The 16,733-nt window shown below is 40.4% G+C and overlaps 1 protein-coding gene across 1 annotated transcript in view; it reads left to right on the plus strand.

Annotated features, from left to right (window-relative positions):
• The first annotated feature begins 3,298 nt into the window (after positions 1–3,298).
• The window catches only part of LOC122076682 (golgin candidate 5-like), a 36,147-nt gene continuing 22,712 nt past the window's right edge, over positions 3,299–16,733 (plus strand). The window contains exons 1-3 of the mRNA XM_042642118.1: positions 3,299–3,655; positions 3,934–4,143; positions 4,953–5,956. Coding sequence (XP_042498052.1) covers positions 4,002–4,143; positions 4,953–5,956 — 1,146 coding nt within the window. The 5' untranslated portion in view covers positions 3,299–3,655; positions 3,934–4,001. The remainder of the gene's footprint in view (positions 3,656–3,933; positions 4,144–4,952; positions 5,957–16,733) is intronic.

Here is a 16,733-nt window from a genome sequence, read left to right on the forward strand (position 1 = left end):
ATTTATGAAACATGAGTTACTAAAAAACATAGGCTACCCTTGGCAGTCATCTAGAAAAACGTATTTTATGTTTTTCGCTCTATGAGAACAAAAAAATGGAATAAAGTGTTTGGTGTCAACTTGGTGTTTTTCTGTTTTTCTTTTTGTTTTCTTAGAACGAAAAGGGGAAAAAAATGTTAGAAACACAAACTGATGGAATGTTTTGGCTTTGTCATTTCAGTTTCGTTAAAAAAAAAGAAGTGAATAACTAGAGTAATCATTCCTGAAGTAGGTTCACCAAACACAATTTTTTATATTTTAAAACGGCATTTTGACATAGAAACTGAAAATTCTGTTTTTGATACAAAACATCGTTTTTAGAACTAAATGACTATCAAATGTAGCCGTAGTTTTTATAGCAAATTAATACATGTCTCTAAACTGTCTCCATATATTAGTACATATATGAAAGTGGCACAAGGATTCCTTTTAGTTTTATTTAAGGTTTGTTAATTAGGTTGATTACACATCCTGCATCCCTTTTTGATGTTAAATTCCATAAGCAAAGCAAAGGGTTATACCACCTGAATCTGTTCGAGCTGTTCGAGGTAGTGAAAAGGCCCTCAACCCATCACCGCTCGAGTCGGTTGGTTGTGGATTTGAGTCTTGGCATGCCCACTATCGCCCACTGATCCTGCGAAAGTGTTGTTTGTAGTACGGGGGCTTGTTCCATAATTGTCTTGGGCTGGGGTTGAGGGAGGGGTTGGTTCTTCTATGGAGGTCTTAGTTGTTTTGTTGTTGTAATTCTATAGTAGTTTATATACCAAATTTCTTCACAAGTGACGTTTACTTGAAACTTGCTCTAACTATCTATTCCCCGGTTTGTGGAAGCTTATCAAATCTTCTCTTGAATATTCAACGCTACCAAGCTCTTTCTCTTTATCTGATTGGTGTGGTCAAACCGATACACATTTACCAATCTGTGAAGTAAGGATCCTAGTCTTAGTCAATGCCTCAAATCATCAAGAGATGTAATTTAAGAAAAATGGTTTTATATGAACAGTAATGGGACCGGAGATCAATTGCACATAGCACTGTAAGAAGGGAACAATACTTAAAGAACTCAGTAGAATTTAGAACTGAGAGGCGGAGAGATTAAGAATGATTGGAATTTTAAAATAGAAGATGAAAGCTTTTAAGGTTATGAGAACTGAGACGAGGTCAGTGGATCTAGTGTGGATTCATTATCGAAGAATAAAGGGGTGTAATTTGTTATAATTTAGTAATTTTGGTTGGATTACAAACATTTTAAAATTTTACATCTATTTTACATCCAACTAAACAACTCGGGTAAATTAATTTCATTTTATGTTGCAACCAAAAAACTTAAAAGGAAAAAAATTTCCTTCCCTTTCCCATTTCCCTTGCAACCAAACATAACTTAAGAAAAAAATGCCAAAATCCACTGATAAGAAAATAATTTACAAGACAGGTAGGGTTGACTTTATTTGACTCATACTTTTCATATAAACATATTTGTTTTGTAATTATTATTTTAATCTAATAGACTTATGAAATTTTTTCTACTTTTAAATGGTCAAATTACCCTTCTTCATCACATATTCATCGGTTCACTTCATCTTCTTCTCCTCATTCAATTATTCTTTCTTCTATTTTAATCTTCTTAATCAAGCAAGCACACAGCTGTCGCTGAGATGTTAATGGGATTTGAGTTAATTTTAGCTTAAAGGATTTGATTTGGGGGTTAGGAAGGGAGGAAAGTGGGATGGTGTGCTGTTTCCTTTTCTTGTAAGAAAAAGAAGAAAAAATAAAATAAAATAAAATAAATAAAGAATGGAAAAAGAAGGGAACGAGAGCATGGTTATAAAAAAAGAAACGATCAAATCGGTTGGATTGTCTTCTTCAATTCTAACATTTTATCTCGTTACATATGTACGGTTCAAGGGTAAAAAGTTCTTAATAAAAATTGATTTAAGGAAATAAAGATAGTAGATCTGTTTGATACGATCAGATTCAATCCGTTCTAAAATGGTATTGAAATCATATCAGTCTTGATCGTTTTCGAGTTTTAGAGTTGGATTGACTTCTTCAATTCTAACTTTTTATCTCGTTACACATGTATGGCTCAAGGGTAAAAAATTCTTAATAAAAATTGATTTAAGAAAAAAAAGATAGCGGATCTGTTCGATACGGTCAGATTCAGTCCGTTCTAAAATGGTATTGAAATCATATCAGTCTTGATCGTTTTTGAGTTTTATAACCTTGAAAGAAAGACAAATTGAATCGGTTAACATGTGATAATAGGGGTAATTGGATAATTTAAAAACATTAGAAGAGAAGGAGAGGTCAAAGTACATTTCTATTGGGGAATCAGAAGCAAAATTTAAGATATAGTATCAGAAAATATGGAGCAAATATAAAAAAGTTATAGTAATTTTAGCCCTATATCAAAACCATCCTGATGATGTATCAATGGAATTAAGAATTTCAGAACTAATAAAACCAATGGGATCGTATTGAAAATATCTCAGATTTCAACGAATCAAAGTTTTATTGGGCTGGTTTCAGCTTGGGAGATTACAAACCCAAAATCAGACTGGACTGCATTAGAAATTGAATAAATTAAAACCAAATTGAAATTGATTCAAAACTCGGAGCAAAATAACTCTGATCAAAATAAAAATGAAACAAGTAAGAAAACTGATATCAGTCCAAAACTTATAAAAAACCAGGTTTTTGCATAATTTTGTATGGCAGAAACAAAATCAAACGAAATCAAAATAAAAACTAACTTAATTATAAATTGATAAAAAAACTAAATCAAATCAAAATCAAGATCAAAATTTTCTTATTGGTTTGGTTTTGGCTTCACCATTCTCACAACAAATTCAACTCAGCTCGAAACCGAAACAAGATTGGATTGATAGACACGACACACCTAGGTCAATCTGTTAGGCTACGTTTGGTAACGTTTCTATTCCAGAAACCACGTTTCGTGTTAAAAACAATAATTTTAGTTTCTGTGTCAAAAAATATATATTTTTTTTCACTTTTCATTAAAAAAAAAAAAACGAAACACACCATAAATGCTCTAAACACTTTATTCCATTTTTTCGTTCCCATAGAACAAAAAAATTCCAGAAACGTTTTTCTGGAATATTACCAAACGCTGCCTTAATAAAACAAAAACATCCGATTCAGTCCGATACATCCAATCCATATCGATATGGTATCGGTCGAGGCATTTACCCCGATCTCGATCCGTTTTAGAAAACCACATGACACTCTGGAGGAGACCGGAGTCACCAGACCATGTCGTCCTGGCGAAGCATTTTTCTTTACAAAAAAATGTCCTGTCTGTCATAAACAAAGAATAGTAGAATAATAGTGAAGGTGGGATAAATCTCAGGCTTGAACTTCTATCGATTCCTGATTCATCTTCTTCAATTTTATCAAGGGAGATTGGCAACAACGCAATTGATATGTATTGCGTTTTCGAGGATTCGAGCCCTGAAATATATTTGGGACAAGATAAATTTCACAGGGGAGGCAGTCCAATTTAATTTCATTTATAAAGAGCATAAATTGATGCTCGAATACTAGTTTCCAACCGCGCTTGCCGGATTCCGCCATTGTTGACTCGATCCATGCGAAGGTATTTCTTTAATTCTACGGAGTTGTTTGTCTTGAGTTGTTGTTCGACTTCAACTATTCTTTGGCTTGATAGATCTGTTGCTGACATTTTAGAATTTATTTTTGATTCGAACTTGTCACATTCAGATCGATTTCGTAGTTTGGAATACCTGAATTACTCGATTAAGTGGAACTTGATGTTGTGTGTTTATCTGTATCTATGCAGAAAATTCATGTCGCTTTTTTAATTTCTGTGTTACGGATATTTACTTGTTTGTTTCACGGTTTCTTGATTTGCAGGGTTGCAATGCACCTGATCCAAGGATTTTGAGTTTTTGTCGGAGTGAATTCAGGTTCATATATAGAGAATGGCCTGGTTGGGGAAAGTGTCTTTGGGGGGCTTCCCGGATCTGGCCGGGGCAGTGACAAAGCTAAGTGAGAGTGTGAAGAATATAGAGAAGAATTTTGATAGCGCTCTTGGTTTTGAGGAGAAGACTGAGGCAGGGGAAGGTGCCTTTTTACAATCTCTCATTGTGCTTGTTATTTTGTTATATATTTCTTCTCATAATAATATACTTTTGTGTAAAGTCTGCCATCAACGATGGAAGATATGGGAATGATGGAAAAATAGATAATTCATTGGGGGTTACAGACTAATTAAAGGCCTATTGACTTACTCTTGCTACCGCTGTTGTTTACTATGGGAAAAAGGAAAACTCGACAACCACTTTCTAATTTGAATTTTAGAATTGATTAGAACTCCTGGAAGAACTTTGAAGGAGTTCAATCTTTCATTTTTCTTTATCTTAATTATGTTGTATGTTGGAATTTTATCTGACTTGATGTCAAGGGTGCTGATAACATGTGTTTATGTATAGTAGGTACCCCTTGGTGCCTTTTGCTAACGTTACACTAGGCCAATTAAGACATGGTAGTCCATGGCAAAAGTTATCACAGTTAATTGAAACTCTTTGCTCAAGGTTGTTCCTGTCATTAATGACTTGGGGGGAAAAATTCCATCAAAATAATTCCTTCATTTTTTGTTTACATAGCTTGTAACCTGGAAAGACACTTTGAAATTTTGAATCACATGTTCTTTCCCCGTCTCAAATAGTCTCAGTCGCTCATCTCTCAGCTCTCAACGCAATATTCTGAAACTCTCTATGTTAAGCCTTCAATAAAAATTTGAAGCAGAGCCCATGGCAAAAGTTATGACTATTTTATTGTAAAATCTGAAAGTACTGAGTTAATGATAGTATGATACTGGTGGCATATGCACTGATTTTATGTTTTTGTTCCATTGCTTTATGGACTATTAGCTTCAGGATTATGGCCTTCAGCGACCGATAGGAAAGCATTATTTGATCCAGTTATGGCCTTCATGGGACATAAAGGTGGAGAAGGTGACGTTGAATCCTCAGACAAAGTTGACTCTTCTGAACATTCATCTCCAGTTCAAGAACAAGGAGGGATAACGACTGACATGGTTCCAGCATCTATCATTGAGAAAATTGCTCCTACTGAAAAAGAGATTGATATGGTACTGCCGTCTGTCACTGAGAAAATTACTGATGAAAATACAAATGAAACAGTAAAGGGGAAGATGGAAGATGGGGACCTTCTGAGTGAGGAAGGGGTATCAAATGCAGTTGCTGTTTCTGTGGAAGGTGAAGCTGATTCACAGCCATTACCAATCAAAATGGATGAAACTGCCATTGAGAATGTTAATAAAATGGATGTTGAGGAAAAGGATTCATTTAACTCCCTTCAACAGAAAGAGAGCGCAGAAGTGGGATATGGTGAAGAAACGCTGCCATTGGAAACCAGCTTAAGCGCAGATGAAGTAAAACAAGTCGAGAAAGACGTGGCCTCTGTACCGGATGAGTCTTATTCTGTCACTAATTTGCATGATAACAGGGATGAACAAAAATTGGCTGAAGACACTGTTGAGGAAGGTTCTTTGACCCAAGTTGAGGCTTCTGAAGATAGACCGGATAAGGTGGAGGCTCCAACCCATGTTCCAAGTTTTGCTACTGAGAAGGCTGAAAGTTCCAGTGAAATTTTTAACTCTCCTGATGGACTTCATTCAGATCAGGCTGAAAAACTTGTGGCTGAATCTGTCTCTCATGATAGTGATTCACTTATTAATGCAATTGAAGCAAACCAACGAACCAGTGATTTTGAGTTTGATGCAAAAGAGCAACATTTAAGCTCAGGAACTAATCTGACACACTCTGTAGATTCCATAGTTGAAATGGAGAAAGTGAAGATGGAAATGAAAATGATGGAAGCAGCATTACAAGGAGCTGCTAGGCAAGCCCAGGTATTTTTCCTTTTACATATTCTGCATTTAAAGAAACAGGAAAATTTTAGATTTAGATACTCTATGTCATGCATTATTGTCATGACACTGCTTGCCCAGCCTATTTTTTTTTTTGTTGGATGAGTAGACATATTGCACTTTATATTTTAATTATCTCTTTACTGCAGTTTATGTTTTTCATTTTAGAAGTTCCGATCTCATATTTTCTTTCGTCTGCATGGTTTTACCTCTTGCCTTCCATTTGCTTTGCAGTTCAGTTAGTGATTCATTATTTTATCTCTAACAACCCCTTGCAGTTAAAAGGGGGGATGAAAATAAATTTTACATACTGGAAGCTATTAACGAATATAATGCAGATAAGTCACTTACTGGGCTTATGTTATTGGAAATAAGCCTTGGGTTGGGTTATGTATGTGTTGGGCCTTTGATTCCATGAGTTTTCTTTGCAATAGGTCACTTTAATGGGCCTAAAATATGGTTAGAAATCAGGAAAACGAGATTTAATTCATTTATTTAGTTAAAGTCCTGTTTTGAGTCTATTTTCTTTGTTATTTCAGTTTAGGTTACCCAATTAGTTAAGGGTTGGGTTAGGCATTTCCTTTTTAGTGTTTGAGTCAGTTTTCAGTTTTCTATGTAAGTTTGTTAGGGGCTACAACATTGAACACGAATTTATTAATGAAATTGCAGCTTTGTGCTCCCAAAATTTTGAGAAAGAATTTGTTTAACAATTGAGATAGTTGTGGGTGAGAGACCCAGGTTGAGATAACCATTCCACCATTCCACCATTCCACCATTCCACCATCCCACCCACATCTATCCCATTTCAATCCTTCTTCTTTTCCTATTTATTATTTCATCGTCTTCTTCACACAACAAGAAGTAAGTATTGTTCTTCAAGTTTTCTTTAATTTTTTTTAAGTTTTCTAGAAGTTTGGATGTCGCACATTTTTTCAGATTAAGCAATTCAGCCATCCGATCAAACTCAAATTGTGACCAGACATTCAAGAACCTAATTTGGAGATTGATTCAAATTTGGACCCTTTCTGATGGCTTGATCTTGAGTTTGTAAAATACCGATTCTGCCCTTCCCTTCTCAACATCTGGAAAAAGTTACTGTTTTATGTTCAAATAGTTAGTGTTTTGCTTCCAATTGTTGATTCAAGTTAATTATTGAATTCAAAGATCGTTTCCGTTTTATTATCCTACTTTCTGAACCCTAATTTTGGACTAGAAATTACTGTTTTGCCCCTCACGGTTATTTTATTGTTTTCCCTCCATAGTTGCTATCTTATTTCACTCATAATCTTCATTTTATGCATTTGGACCATCCGTTGAGTATAGATCCTTGTCAACTGGCTACTATTTGATTCTTTCAAATATAGTACCACATTAAACTGTTGAAAACATGCCTTCTCTGCAACTATGAATCACCTTTGGATGGAGTGTAACATTCGTAGATTTCATCCAACTCCCTCTCTCCGGAGAGGATTTGGACCGCCATCTTCTTTGATGTTTCCTCCAAAATCCAATCCCTCCCCTTCCATCCCATCCCGTCCCTAACTCCCTTAGAAAAGGCATATCCTTGCCTCCTAGAATCTTCCCATTGATACCTTCCCCCATACTTGAGTTCCCTTCCCCCTGGTTCCCTCCCCCCCTTTTCCCTTCCCGGGCTGCTGGTTTCCTTTAGGCTCCTTCGGCTGCTGATGTTTTGATTTTGTTGTTCTTTGGGGTTTACTCCCTGTGGGGTTTGCCTTCCCCCCGCCCGGTTGAATCTGCCCCTTGGTTTCCTTTTTTAACTGTGTATAACCTCCTCATCAACAAATGTTTCCCGAATAACCATTCATTTAATGAAAAACCTCCTTCTTTCCCTTTTATTTTCTTCTCTCCTTTGGTAATAAATTTATTTATTCATTAAAAAAAAAAAAAAAAAAAAAAAAAAACACCTTAATCTTAATGGGGGAATCTATAAATTTTAGATTCATATAGTTACCACCTCCTATTGGTTCGTTTATCTGGAATAGTAAAATCATTTGCAGCCCAGTAAGAATAGAATTTGAGCATACCATGTAACACAAAGTCATAATAGGATAGAACAAGAGTGATTTTTAACAGATCCATTAATTCTTGCTAATAAATTTTTTATTTTTTAAATAAAATTAGAATTTTAAGAAAGGCTGTTATTAAAATTTACTTCATTTTGATGGGAAGGCCGATGCCTTATATGCTTATGTGCATATTACCATGAAAATATCAAATTTGTGCATGTAAGATCTCAGCATTGTGCTTAATACTGACATGTTTCCGTGAGGTGCTGCCTCCAGCTGCTGCGTCATGTTGTTCCAAGTTTCTAAGGAATCAAGTTCCTAACGTTTCACTAAATGGAAAGGAGAAGAGGTGATTATCCAGCATAGGACATTGTGAAAGGGGATGGTACATGCCCCTAATCTCCAGTGTCTTGGAGTCATGGTTCTGTCCAATGCTAGCCACCTTGGATTTGTTTTTGAAACCTTTGATCCCTAAAAGTAGGTTGTTAAATTCTAGGCTCTAAGATGTAAAAGATTAAAAAAATTGCAGGCTTTGTGCTAGGCAGGATTCAATCGCCATGAATAGTTTTTTCTGTTTAATGAGCTCTGCCACTGGCTTCCTCTGCTGACAATCCAGAGTTTTATGCTATATCAGGTTCCTCTAGAATTACAGGGTTTGTGCTTACCTATCCTGCAATACCTCTGAACTAACTGTACCATTAGAGAGTTAACAGCTTCTTTAAATATAATTTTAAGTGCTGAATATAAAATTATAAATGCCCAAGACACATCTTAGTTTAGTGTGCTGCACATACGCATGATGGAGTGGCTTACATAGTATACTCAAAAAAGGATTGATCTTTTTTTTTTGGGTGAACAAACAATTCATTACCAAAGAGAGAAAAATATACAACCCCTTGAAAGAGAGAGGGGGGGAGAAGAGAGAAGACAAACTCATAAAGAGACAAGGTTCTTGATTAGAGCTAGGAAGCTCCCAGGAAGCTACGATGTGACAATTTCTAGGGGAGGGGGTACAAGTAGATGACACTTTAGAGATCTTGGCTTTGGCGTCAAAGGAGATGGAGTTCCAAATCTTTCCCAGAGGCTTTGAGTTGGAAGTCCATTTCTAATGATTTCTTTCCATCCAGACTTGGCTTATAGTGGCACTGAATGCAAGCTTTCCCACGTAGTCACAAATGGTCTTCCCTTGATAGGACATGTCCACTAAGATCCATTCTCTTTGCAAAGGGAGAATTCTTCTATTGACAGGCCAGCATTTGGAGAGAACAAGCTTCCAAATGGAGGTGGAGACAGGGCAATCAAAGAAGAGATGATCCGTATCTTCAGGCACATAGCCGCAGGGTGACAAGCAGGGGAGACATGGATTGCCTGCTGGATGAGGAAAGCTTGCCTAGGGAGGCAGTTCTTTAAGGCCCGCCAAGCTGTGAAACTCTGACGAGGGATATGGTGCTTGAACCAAATGAGTCTATGCTAGGGGGAAGGGGTTCCATGAGCTCTTAGGAAATCCCATGCTGATTTTGAACTGAATTGCCCCTTCGGATCATGGTTCCAAAGGATAGAATCTTCCGTATTGATCCCCCCAAGAGGAATGGATGGCACTGATGACCAAATTTCAGCTATCTGGTCAGAAGAAGGGGGAGAGGCAGCCCAGTGACCCGAGATGATGATATCAGCAACCATAGAGAGCCTAGGGACCCGAATTGTAGATATTTCTTGCTCTCAGAACTTGAGAAAGAAGCCCTTTTGGATGCCAAGGGCCCAACCAAAGAAAGGTGGAGGAACCATTCCCAATACGGATGGAGATAGCTCTGGAGGCCAAAGGCCTTAGGGAGAGAATCTTGCGCCATACCCAAGAGGCATCGGATGGAGGGCGGACTGACTAGAGAGATCCTCTTCTAAGAAGATAAGAGTACACTCAGTCAACTCAAATGCTTTTCTTTTTATTGATCACCTTCCATATAAGCTTGAGGATTCTTACCATATTGACCTCCTTGATGCGCCTTAAACCAAGACCCCCTTCTTTCTTGGGAATGCAAACAGCAACCCAACTGAGGGGACGAAGGAATCTAGGAGAATCACACCCTTTCCAAAGAAAGGAAGCAAACAGAGCTTCCATCTTAGCTATTATCCCTTTGGGTAAACGGAAGATGCCAGAACAATAGATGTAAGATGTCTGAAGGACTGATTTGATAAGCTCAAGGCCGCCAACAAAAGATAGGAGCTTTCCTTTCCACAATTGGAGACGCTTCCTAATATTGTCCAGCATAGGGGCACAATGGTGGCTTGAGAGCCTTGCAGGAATGAGCGGAAGCCCCAAGTATTGACCGGAAGAGAGCCTAGGACAAAGCCTGTATTCTGGAGAATGGATGCCTTGGAAGCTTCAGAGATTCCAGTCAAGAAGATGAGAGATTTCCCAGCGTTGATGCGAAGACCCGACATCAAAGCAAAGGAGTTCAAACATTGCATGATAGTGCCCAAGGAAGGATCATCGGCTTGGGAGAAGATCATCAAATCATTTGCAAATGCGAGATGGGTGAGCCCGATGGACTTGCATTTGGATAGGGGTGATGGATCCCAAATCTGTGGCAGTTTGCAGGCTGCGAGAGAGAACTTCCATAGTAAGGTAAAAAAGGTAGGGGGACAGTGAGCATCCCTCGAATGCCAATTGAAGAAGAGAGATATCACGCTGAGCTACCATTAACCAGCACTGAAAATTTGGGGAAGGCAATGCAGTGGAAGATCCAGTTGGTGAATGCAGGGGGAAAGCCCATCATGTTAAGCACTGAGACAATGAAATCCCATCTCAAAGAGTCAAAAGCTTTGTGGATGTCAATTTTCATAAGAGCTGCAGAAGGATGGGATTTCCTTTCAAAACCTCTAACAATCTTATGGCATAGAAGGATGTTATCTGCAATGGATCGACCAGGGATGAAAGCAGACTAGTTGTCACTAATGAGTAATGAGAGAGTCGATGATGATCTTGATCCGGTTGGCCAGAATCTTTGCAATAAACTTGTAAAGCAGATTGCAAAGGGAGATTGGTCTGATGTCATTCATCGAATCCGCCCCATCTTTCTTGGGAATGAGACAAAGGAAGGTATGACTGCTAGCTTTGATTTGACTCGGATTATAGAAGAAGCTCTTTACTGCATTGATAAGGTCCTCTTTTATGATATCCCAAACAGAGTTGAAGAAGCCCATACTGAATCCGTTAGGCCCAGGGGTTTTGCTGGCTTTATGGGAAAGAACAACAGCTGTAATCTCTTCATCAGAGGGAATGGCCCAGAGCATAGGGGCCATTTCGGCAGGAACCAGCTTGTTTATAAGGCCCTCGGGAATAGGCAGGCTCATGGAGGTCACAGGATTGAACAAGAGCTTGAAATGATTGACCACCACCCCTTTTATCTCTTCCACCTTAGTAACTCGGGAACCGTCTGGAGATGAAAGCATGGAAATAGTGTTGAAGTTGCTTTTGGCTTTCAAGGATCGATGGAAATAGGAGGAGTTGTAGTCTCCTAGATCCAACCAATTGATTCTAGATTTCTACCTTAAGAAACTTTCTTCCTGGCCCAAGAGGGAAGAAAGGGATTCAGATTCAGCTTTCTCCTCCGCAGCAAGGGAAGAGTTCAGATGATCGGATTGCAGACGAATCTGAATGGAGGACAGCCGGCTCCTGCAATCAGAGACAGGAGAGGCGATGTTCCCGAAGGTGTTAGTATTCCAAAACTTTAAGGCTTCTTTGACATTTCGGAGCTTTCTGACGAAGGCAATGAGGGGGGTTGAATAAGCATGGACAGGCTTGAGCCAGACACCCCTAACAACAGTGATGTAATCAGGGTGGGAGGACCACATGTCAAAAAATTTATAGGGTTTAGGACCAAAAGAAGTGTAGGGGAGGATGGAGAGGTGGATGGTGCTATGATCCAAGGTGGAGGGGGGTTCAAAAGATGCATGGGAAGAGGGGAAGGCAAAAATCCAAGCTTCATTTATAAGCATCCTGTCAAGCTTACAAGCAATACGGGATGTGCCATTTCTTTTGTTGTTCAATGTAAATTTTATGCCAGACCAGCGGAGGTCATCGACCCCAATGTCCTCAATACAACCATTGAAGGATTCAATATTTGCCATGTTCAGGTGGCCTCCTCCTTGTTTTTCATGAGCATAACGAACCACATTAAAATCTCCACATATCCCCCAAGGACGAGAGCCCACTTGACCAGCCAGAGAACGAAGGTCATTCCATAGGGATTCTCTGCCGACCATAGAGTTAGAGGCATATATAGCAGAGAACAAAAAGGAGAAGCTATAAGCAGGGTCAGAGATGGCCAGATGGAGGAGCTAAGAGGAAGCAAAAAGGAGAGAAACAATAATGGATTTTGGTTCCAGAGAAAACAGATTCTCTCGTTGGGATGATGGGAGTGGTTTGTAATGAAAGACCAGCACGGAGCTATAGAGGAGGCAATTCGGGTATGAGCAGACTCTTTAACGTGGGTTTCTAAGAAGCAACAGAAGTTGGAATGCAGCCATGCAGGTCCTTTAGGAGCGAGCGGGCAGCAACTTGCTTATTTGGGGAATTCATGCCCTTAAGGTTCCAAACTAAGGTTTTCGACATCAAGCAAGAGGGGAAGAAGGCAACTCTTGCACTGTAGGGATGGTGCAGGCAGAAGCAGATGAGGGGCGAGACTTGCTTTGATGCTGATAAGCATGGTGCGAAGGGGAGGGAAGAACGGAGGGATGCACAGACTCAGGAGAGGTCAGCGAGGGAGGGGGGCAAGCCTTCCTGGAAGATTTCCTGGCAGGAGGAAGCTTAGGATCATGCAGGGAGTCGGGTAAGGAAGATGAGCTTTGGAGGTCTGATGGGTCGAAACCGGAGGTGCAATGGGCTGGGGAGCTATAGAAGACAAGGGCTTAGAGGATAGGGAGGAAGAGAGATGGGCTGAAGAGGTGGTTTTCTTTGATGGGCCAGGGGGAGCAGGTACCAAAGGAGGCGGATGGGCCAAAGGAGAAGGGTGGGCCTCATTTTCCAAATAAGAGGGAGTATGAGAGGAAAGTGGGTCCAGGATTGGTTCAACCAAGGCAACAGTTAACCCAGATTGGCAAGAGACAAAAGGGCCTTTGGACGGGATCAGAGGCAACAATCCAGAAGGAGAAGTCTTCGAAGCAGCAGTGCAGAGGGGGTCAGAGGTGGGCAACACAGGGGTTGGGGTCTCGTCATCCGAGGTCTCTTCGATAGAGGAATATTCAGCAGAGGAAGAGAGATCCTCAGAGGAGGAAGAACCAGAAGTCGACGAGGCTTCAGAATCGTCTTCTGAGGAGAGGTCGTCTTGGGAACCACCAGAGAGATTGATGTCAGGAGGGCAGACAGGTAAAGCTTACACGTCAAGATCCTCGTCCTGCATCAAAACCGAGAATCGGTTTTGTCCGGTCGGCAACGGATCAATATGGACCCATTGAAGCGACTCCAGCACAACGGCAGAGGGCTGGGGCTGTTGGTGGTGACGGACAGAGTCTCTTCCTCTTCTCCGGCGAGGAATAAAAGGCCAGTCATCAGATGCAGAGATGATCGACCGTTCTCGAAGGGGGGGAGGTGCGAAGGATCTTTCAACAGAGGTCTTTGGGAGGCAGGAGGCCGTATTGTGCCCAAAGACCTTACAATGTAGGCAATGAGGCGGTCGCCAGTTGAAAGAGATGGGTTGTTGAAAACATTCGTCATCCCCATCTTGGATGGAGATGGAAGAGGGAAGGGGAGCCGAGGCCGACACTTCCACACAAATTCGAGCATAGGTGAGCTGATCTTTCTTGCTAGTTCTGGCATCCGAGTAGATGGGGGAGCCCAACACTGACCCAATGATGCTCAGGCCGTGGGAGCACAAAAAATGCAGGGGGAGACCCGACAGGGAAATCCAAAGTGGGATGGTGGAGTAGTCCACCCTGTTGAGCAGAAGGCGCCTGTGCCAGCAACGAAGGAAGATTGGCTTGCGCCCGACAAGCCAAGGGCCACCTTCTAAGCATCGGATTTTGTCACCCTCATTGGAAAATTTGAATAAAAAGAACTCATGGTCCAATAGGAAGAATTCAACAGTGCCAGACGGCCTCCATTGCTTCAAAAGGGATTGCTTGACCAAGAAAAATGGCGGATGTTTCCCTAAAAAATGGCCAATGAGGGAGCCCGACCATTTGGAAGCTTCATCATCCAGAATCCCAGCCGGGCATTTTTCGCACAGAGAGTAACCCAGGGGGCAGGGGGTACAAAGTGCAGGGAGAGGCCATCAGCAGGGACGCTAGCGGCAAGATTGTGGCGGCCATTCCAGACGGTTTCCAGAGGATAGGGGAAGAGGGATTATGGACGGGATCAGGGATGGGGGGAGAAGTAACAGGGAGAGAGGAAGTGGGGCTTTCAACGGCAAAAGGCCCCCTGGCAGGGGAGGAAGCCATGAAGGCCGGAGGTCAGGGAAGGTCCGTCAAATCCCGGGGGAAAAAATCATGATCCTCAATTAGATAAGGTTATGTTATTGTTGATGATGTTCCCAAAAAGGATTGATCTTGTTAATGATGAGTACATGAAAAAGACTTCCATGAAACCTGCATATCCTTTAATCAAGGATTAAAGTATCGGTATCGGTCGATCAAAATTAAGATACGTATCGGAGGGTATCGTATCGTATCGGAGATACGCTAAGATACGCTAAAGATACACACATAAATGGATATAAAACACCTTTTTAAACACTTTTGCATTAAAAATTTATTAAAAAAAGTTATTGATAACATGTACTATGCATAAACACTAAATTGAGGGTATCGCACTAAAAATTCAAGGTTTGTAGTTGTCCTATAAATGTAAAATCCTTATTCAAAACCTTGATTTTCACTTTAGTTAGAGAGAAATATGACTGGCAGCAACTTGGGAACAAAAACACCTCAAAAAATCGTGTTTTTTGAAAAAATACCCATCTTGGCCATTATATGACCGTAACGCACTATATCGGTACATACCGATACTCACCGATATGTATCGATACTCACCGATATGTACTGATCGATACATACCGATATTCACTGATATGTACTGATACTCATCGATATGTATCAATCGATACATACAAATACTCACCGATATGTACTGATACATACCAAAACGTATATTTCACCTTGATTTTATATTTTTCATAGAGTATCAGTACGTATCGATAGTGTACTTGGTGCATATCGATATGTATCATAGGATATATATCAATACGAAAGGATTTTAAAAATTTCATGAATCGTATCGGTGTGTATCGTATCGATCGGCTAAATTTAAGATACGTATCGGAGGGTATCGTATCGGTATCGGAGATACCTTAAACCATGCCTTTAATATTATGTATAATTTCAGTTTGAGCAGCATAGCAGCTCCTCAGACTAATGCCCTTATTTCTATTTGAAGACACATGGTTAGTCTCCTTGAACCTGTGACAATTCCAGTTTGACCTGGCTCAACTGTCATTGTGGTGCACCTGGGAATTGAAAGGAGCCCCAAATTTTGCAGATGATCTTCGGTTTCATATGAAAGGCTAGCCAAACTCAGCTTGGAATTGGATCTTTGGCCTCTTAAAAAGAATGGCCTATGAACTATTGGAAGTTGGAACTCAACTGTTCAAACTTTATCTAAAGTCAGCTTGAAATTGGATCTTTGACCTCTAAGAAGAGTGACCTGTAAACTATTGGAAGCTGGAACTCAAGTAAACAAACCTTATCCAAGCTGAAAATTATTGGATACACCCACCCCACCCCCTCCCTCCATCCCCCCACCCCCTAAAAATTTTTTTTTTTTAACAGAGAACAGACATTTGGGAAGGGGATATTTCAATCTTATCCCTGTAGGGACAATGCTTGAGTGGGAATGAAAACTAGCAGGGGAGATGTATGTTTGAGTCTGACGGCAGCCACTCCTTGCAAAAGTGGAAAAGATTAGGAGTGACTCCAGTCCACCGAGACTTGCACTGGTTTACAGCCCCTTTTCAGATTCAGTTTCTCTCTATGATGTTTGAACATGGATGCAATTTTCCTGTGCGGACATGAAATGGAGTGTCCGATACGTCAGTCCCCAAACCAAGAAATGGGATTACTGCCTGGTTCGGATTGCTTTTGGGCCTATGTGTCAACCAAAATTTTGTGAAAATTCTCAGGTTCGACAAATGTCGAAACCATAGTTGGCACGGCACCTAGGCAAACCAAGGCGGCCGAGGGGGAAAATTTTAAGGCAACACCAGCTAGGCGCCAGTCCGGGTAAAGCTGTTTGGACGCCTAGGCGAGGCCTTGTCAAATGTGGTTCAAACGAAACCAGGAGCAATACCTGGGTCTTACTAAGTTATGATCAAAATTTCGCAGTTTCAACAAAATTTTGACCAAGTTCCAGTTTTCGGTATCATTTCGGCCGAAATGATACAAACTCTTTATAATTATATCAAGGCTTTGGAGACCAGCAATGGAGAGAAGAAGAAGAAGAAGTGAAGAGAGAAAAACTGAGATGGGGAAAAAGCTAGGAACAATGGAGAGTGAATGCGTCTCGTTACCCGCTAGAACAAACTTCCTTAAGTTAGATAATAGAATCTGCCAACTTTTGTCTCGGTACTTTGTTATGTTCAATCTGAAACTGCATGAGCTGATGCTGGCTGTAGCACTAGGTACTTCATGGATGCATCAGGATCACAATGATTTTCATATAGTACTCTCAGCCCCCCCCCCCC

The sequence above is a fragment of the Macadamia integrifolia genome, chromosome 4 (assembly GCF_013358625.1).
Source record: "Macadamia integrifolia cultivar HAES 741 chromosome 4, SCU_Mint_v3, whole genome shotgun sequence".
In the NCBI taxonomy this organism is placed as follows: domain Eukaryota; kingdom Viridiplantae; phylum Streptophyta; class Magnoliopsida; order Proteales; family Proteaceae; genus Macadamia; species Macadamia integrifolia.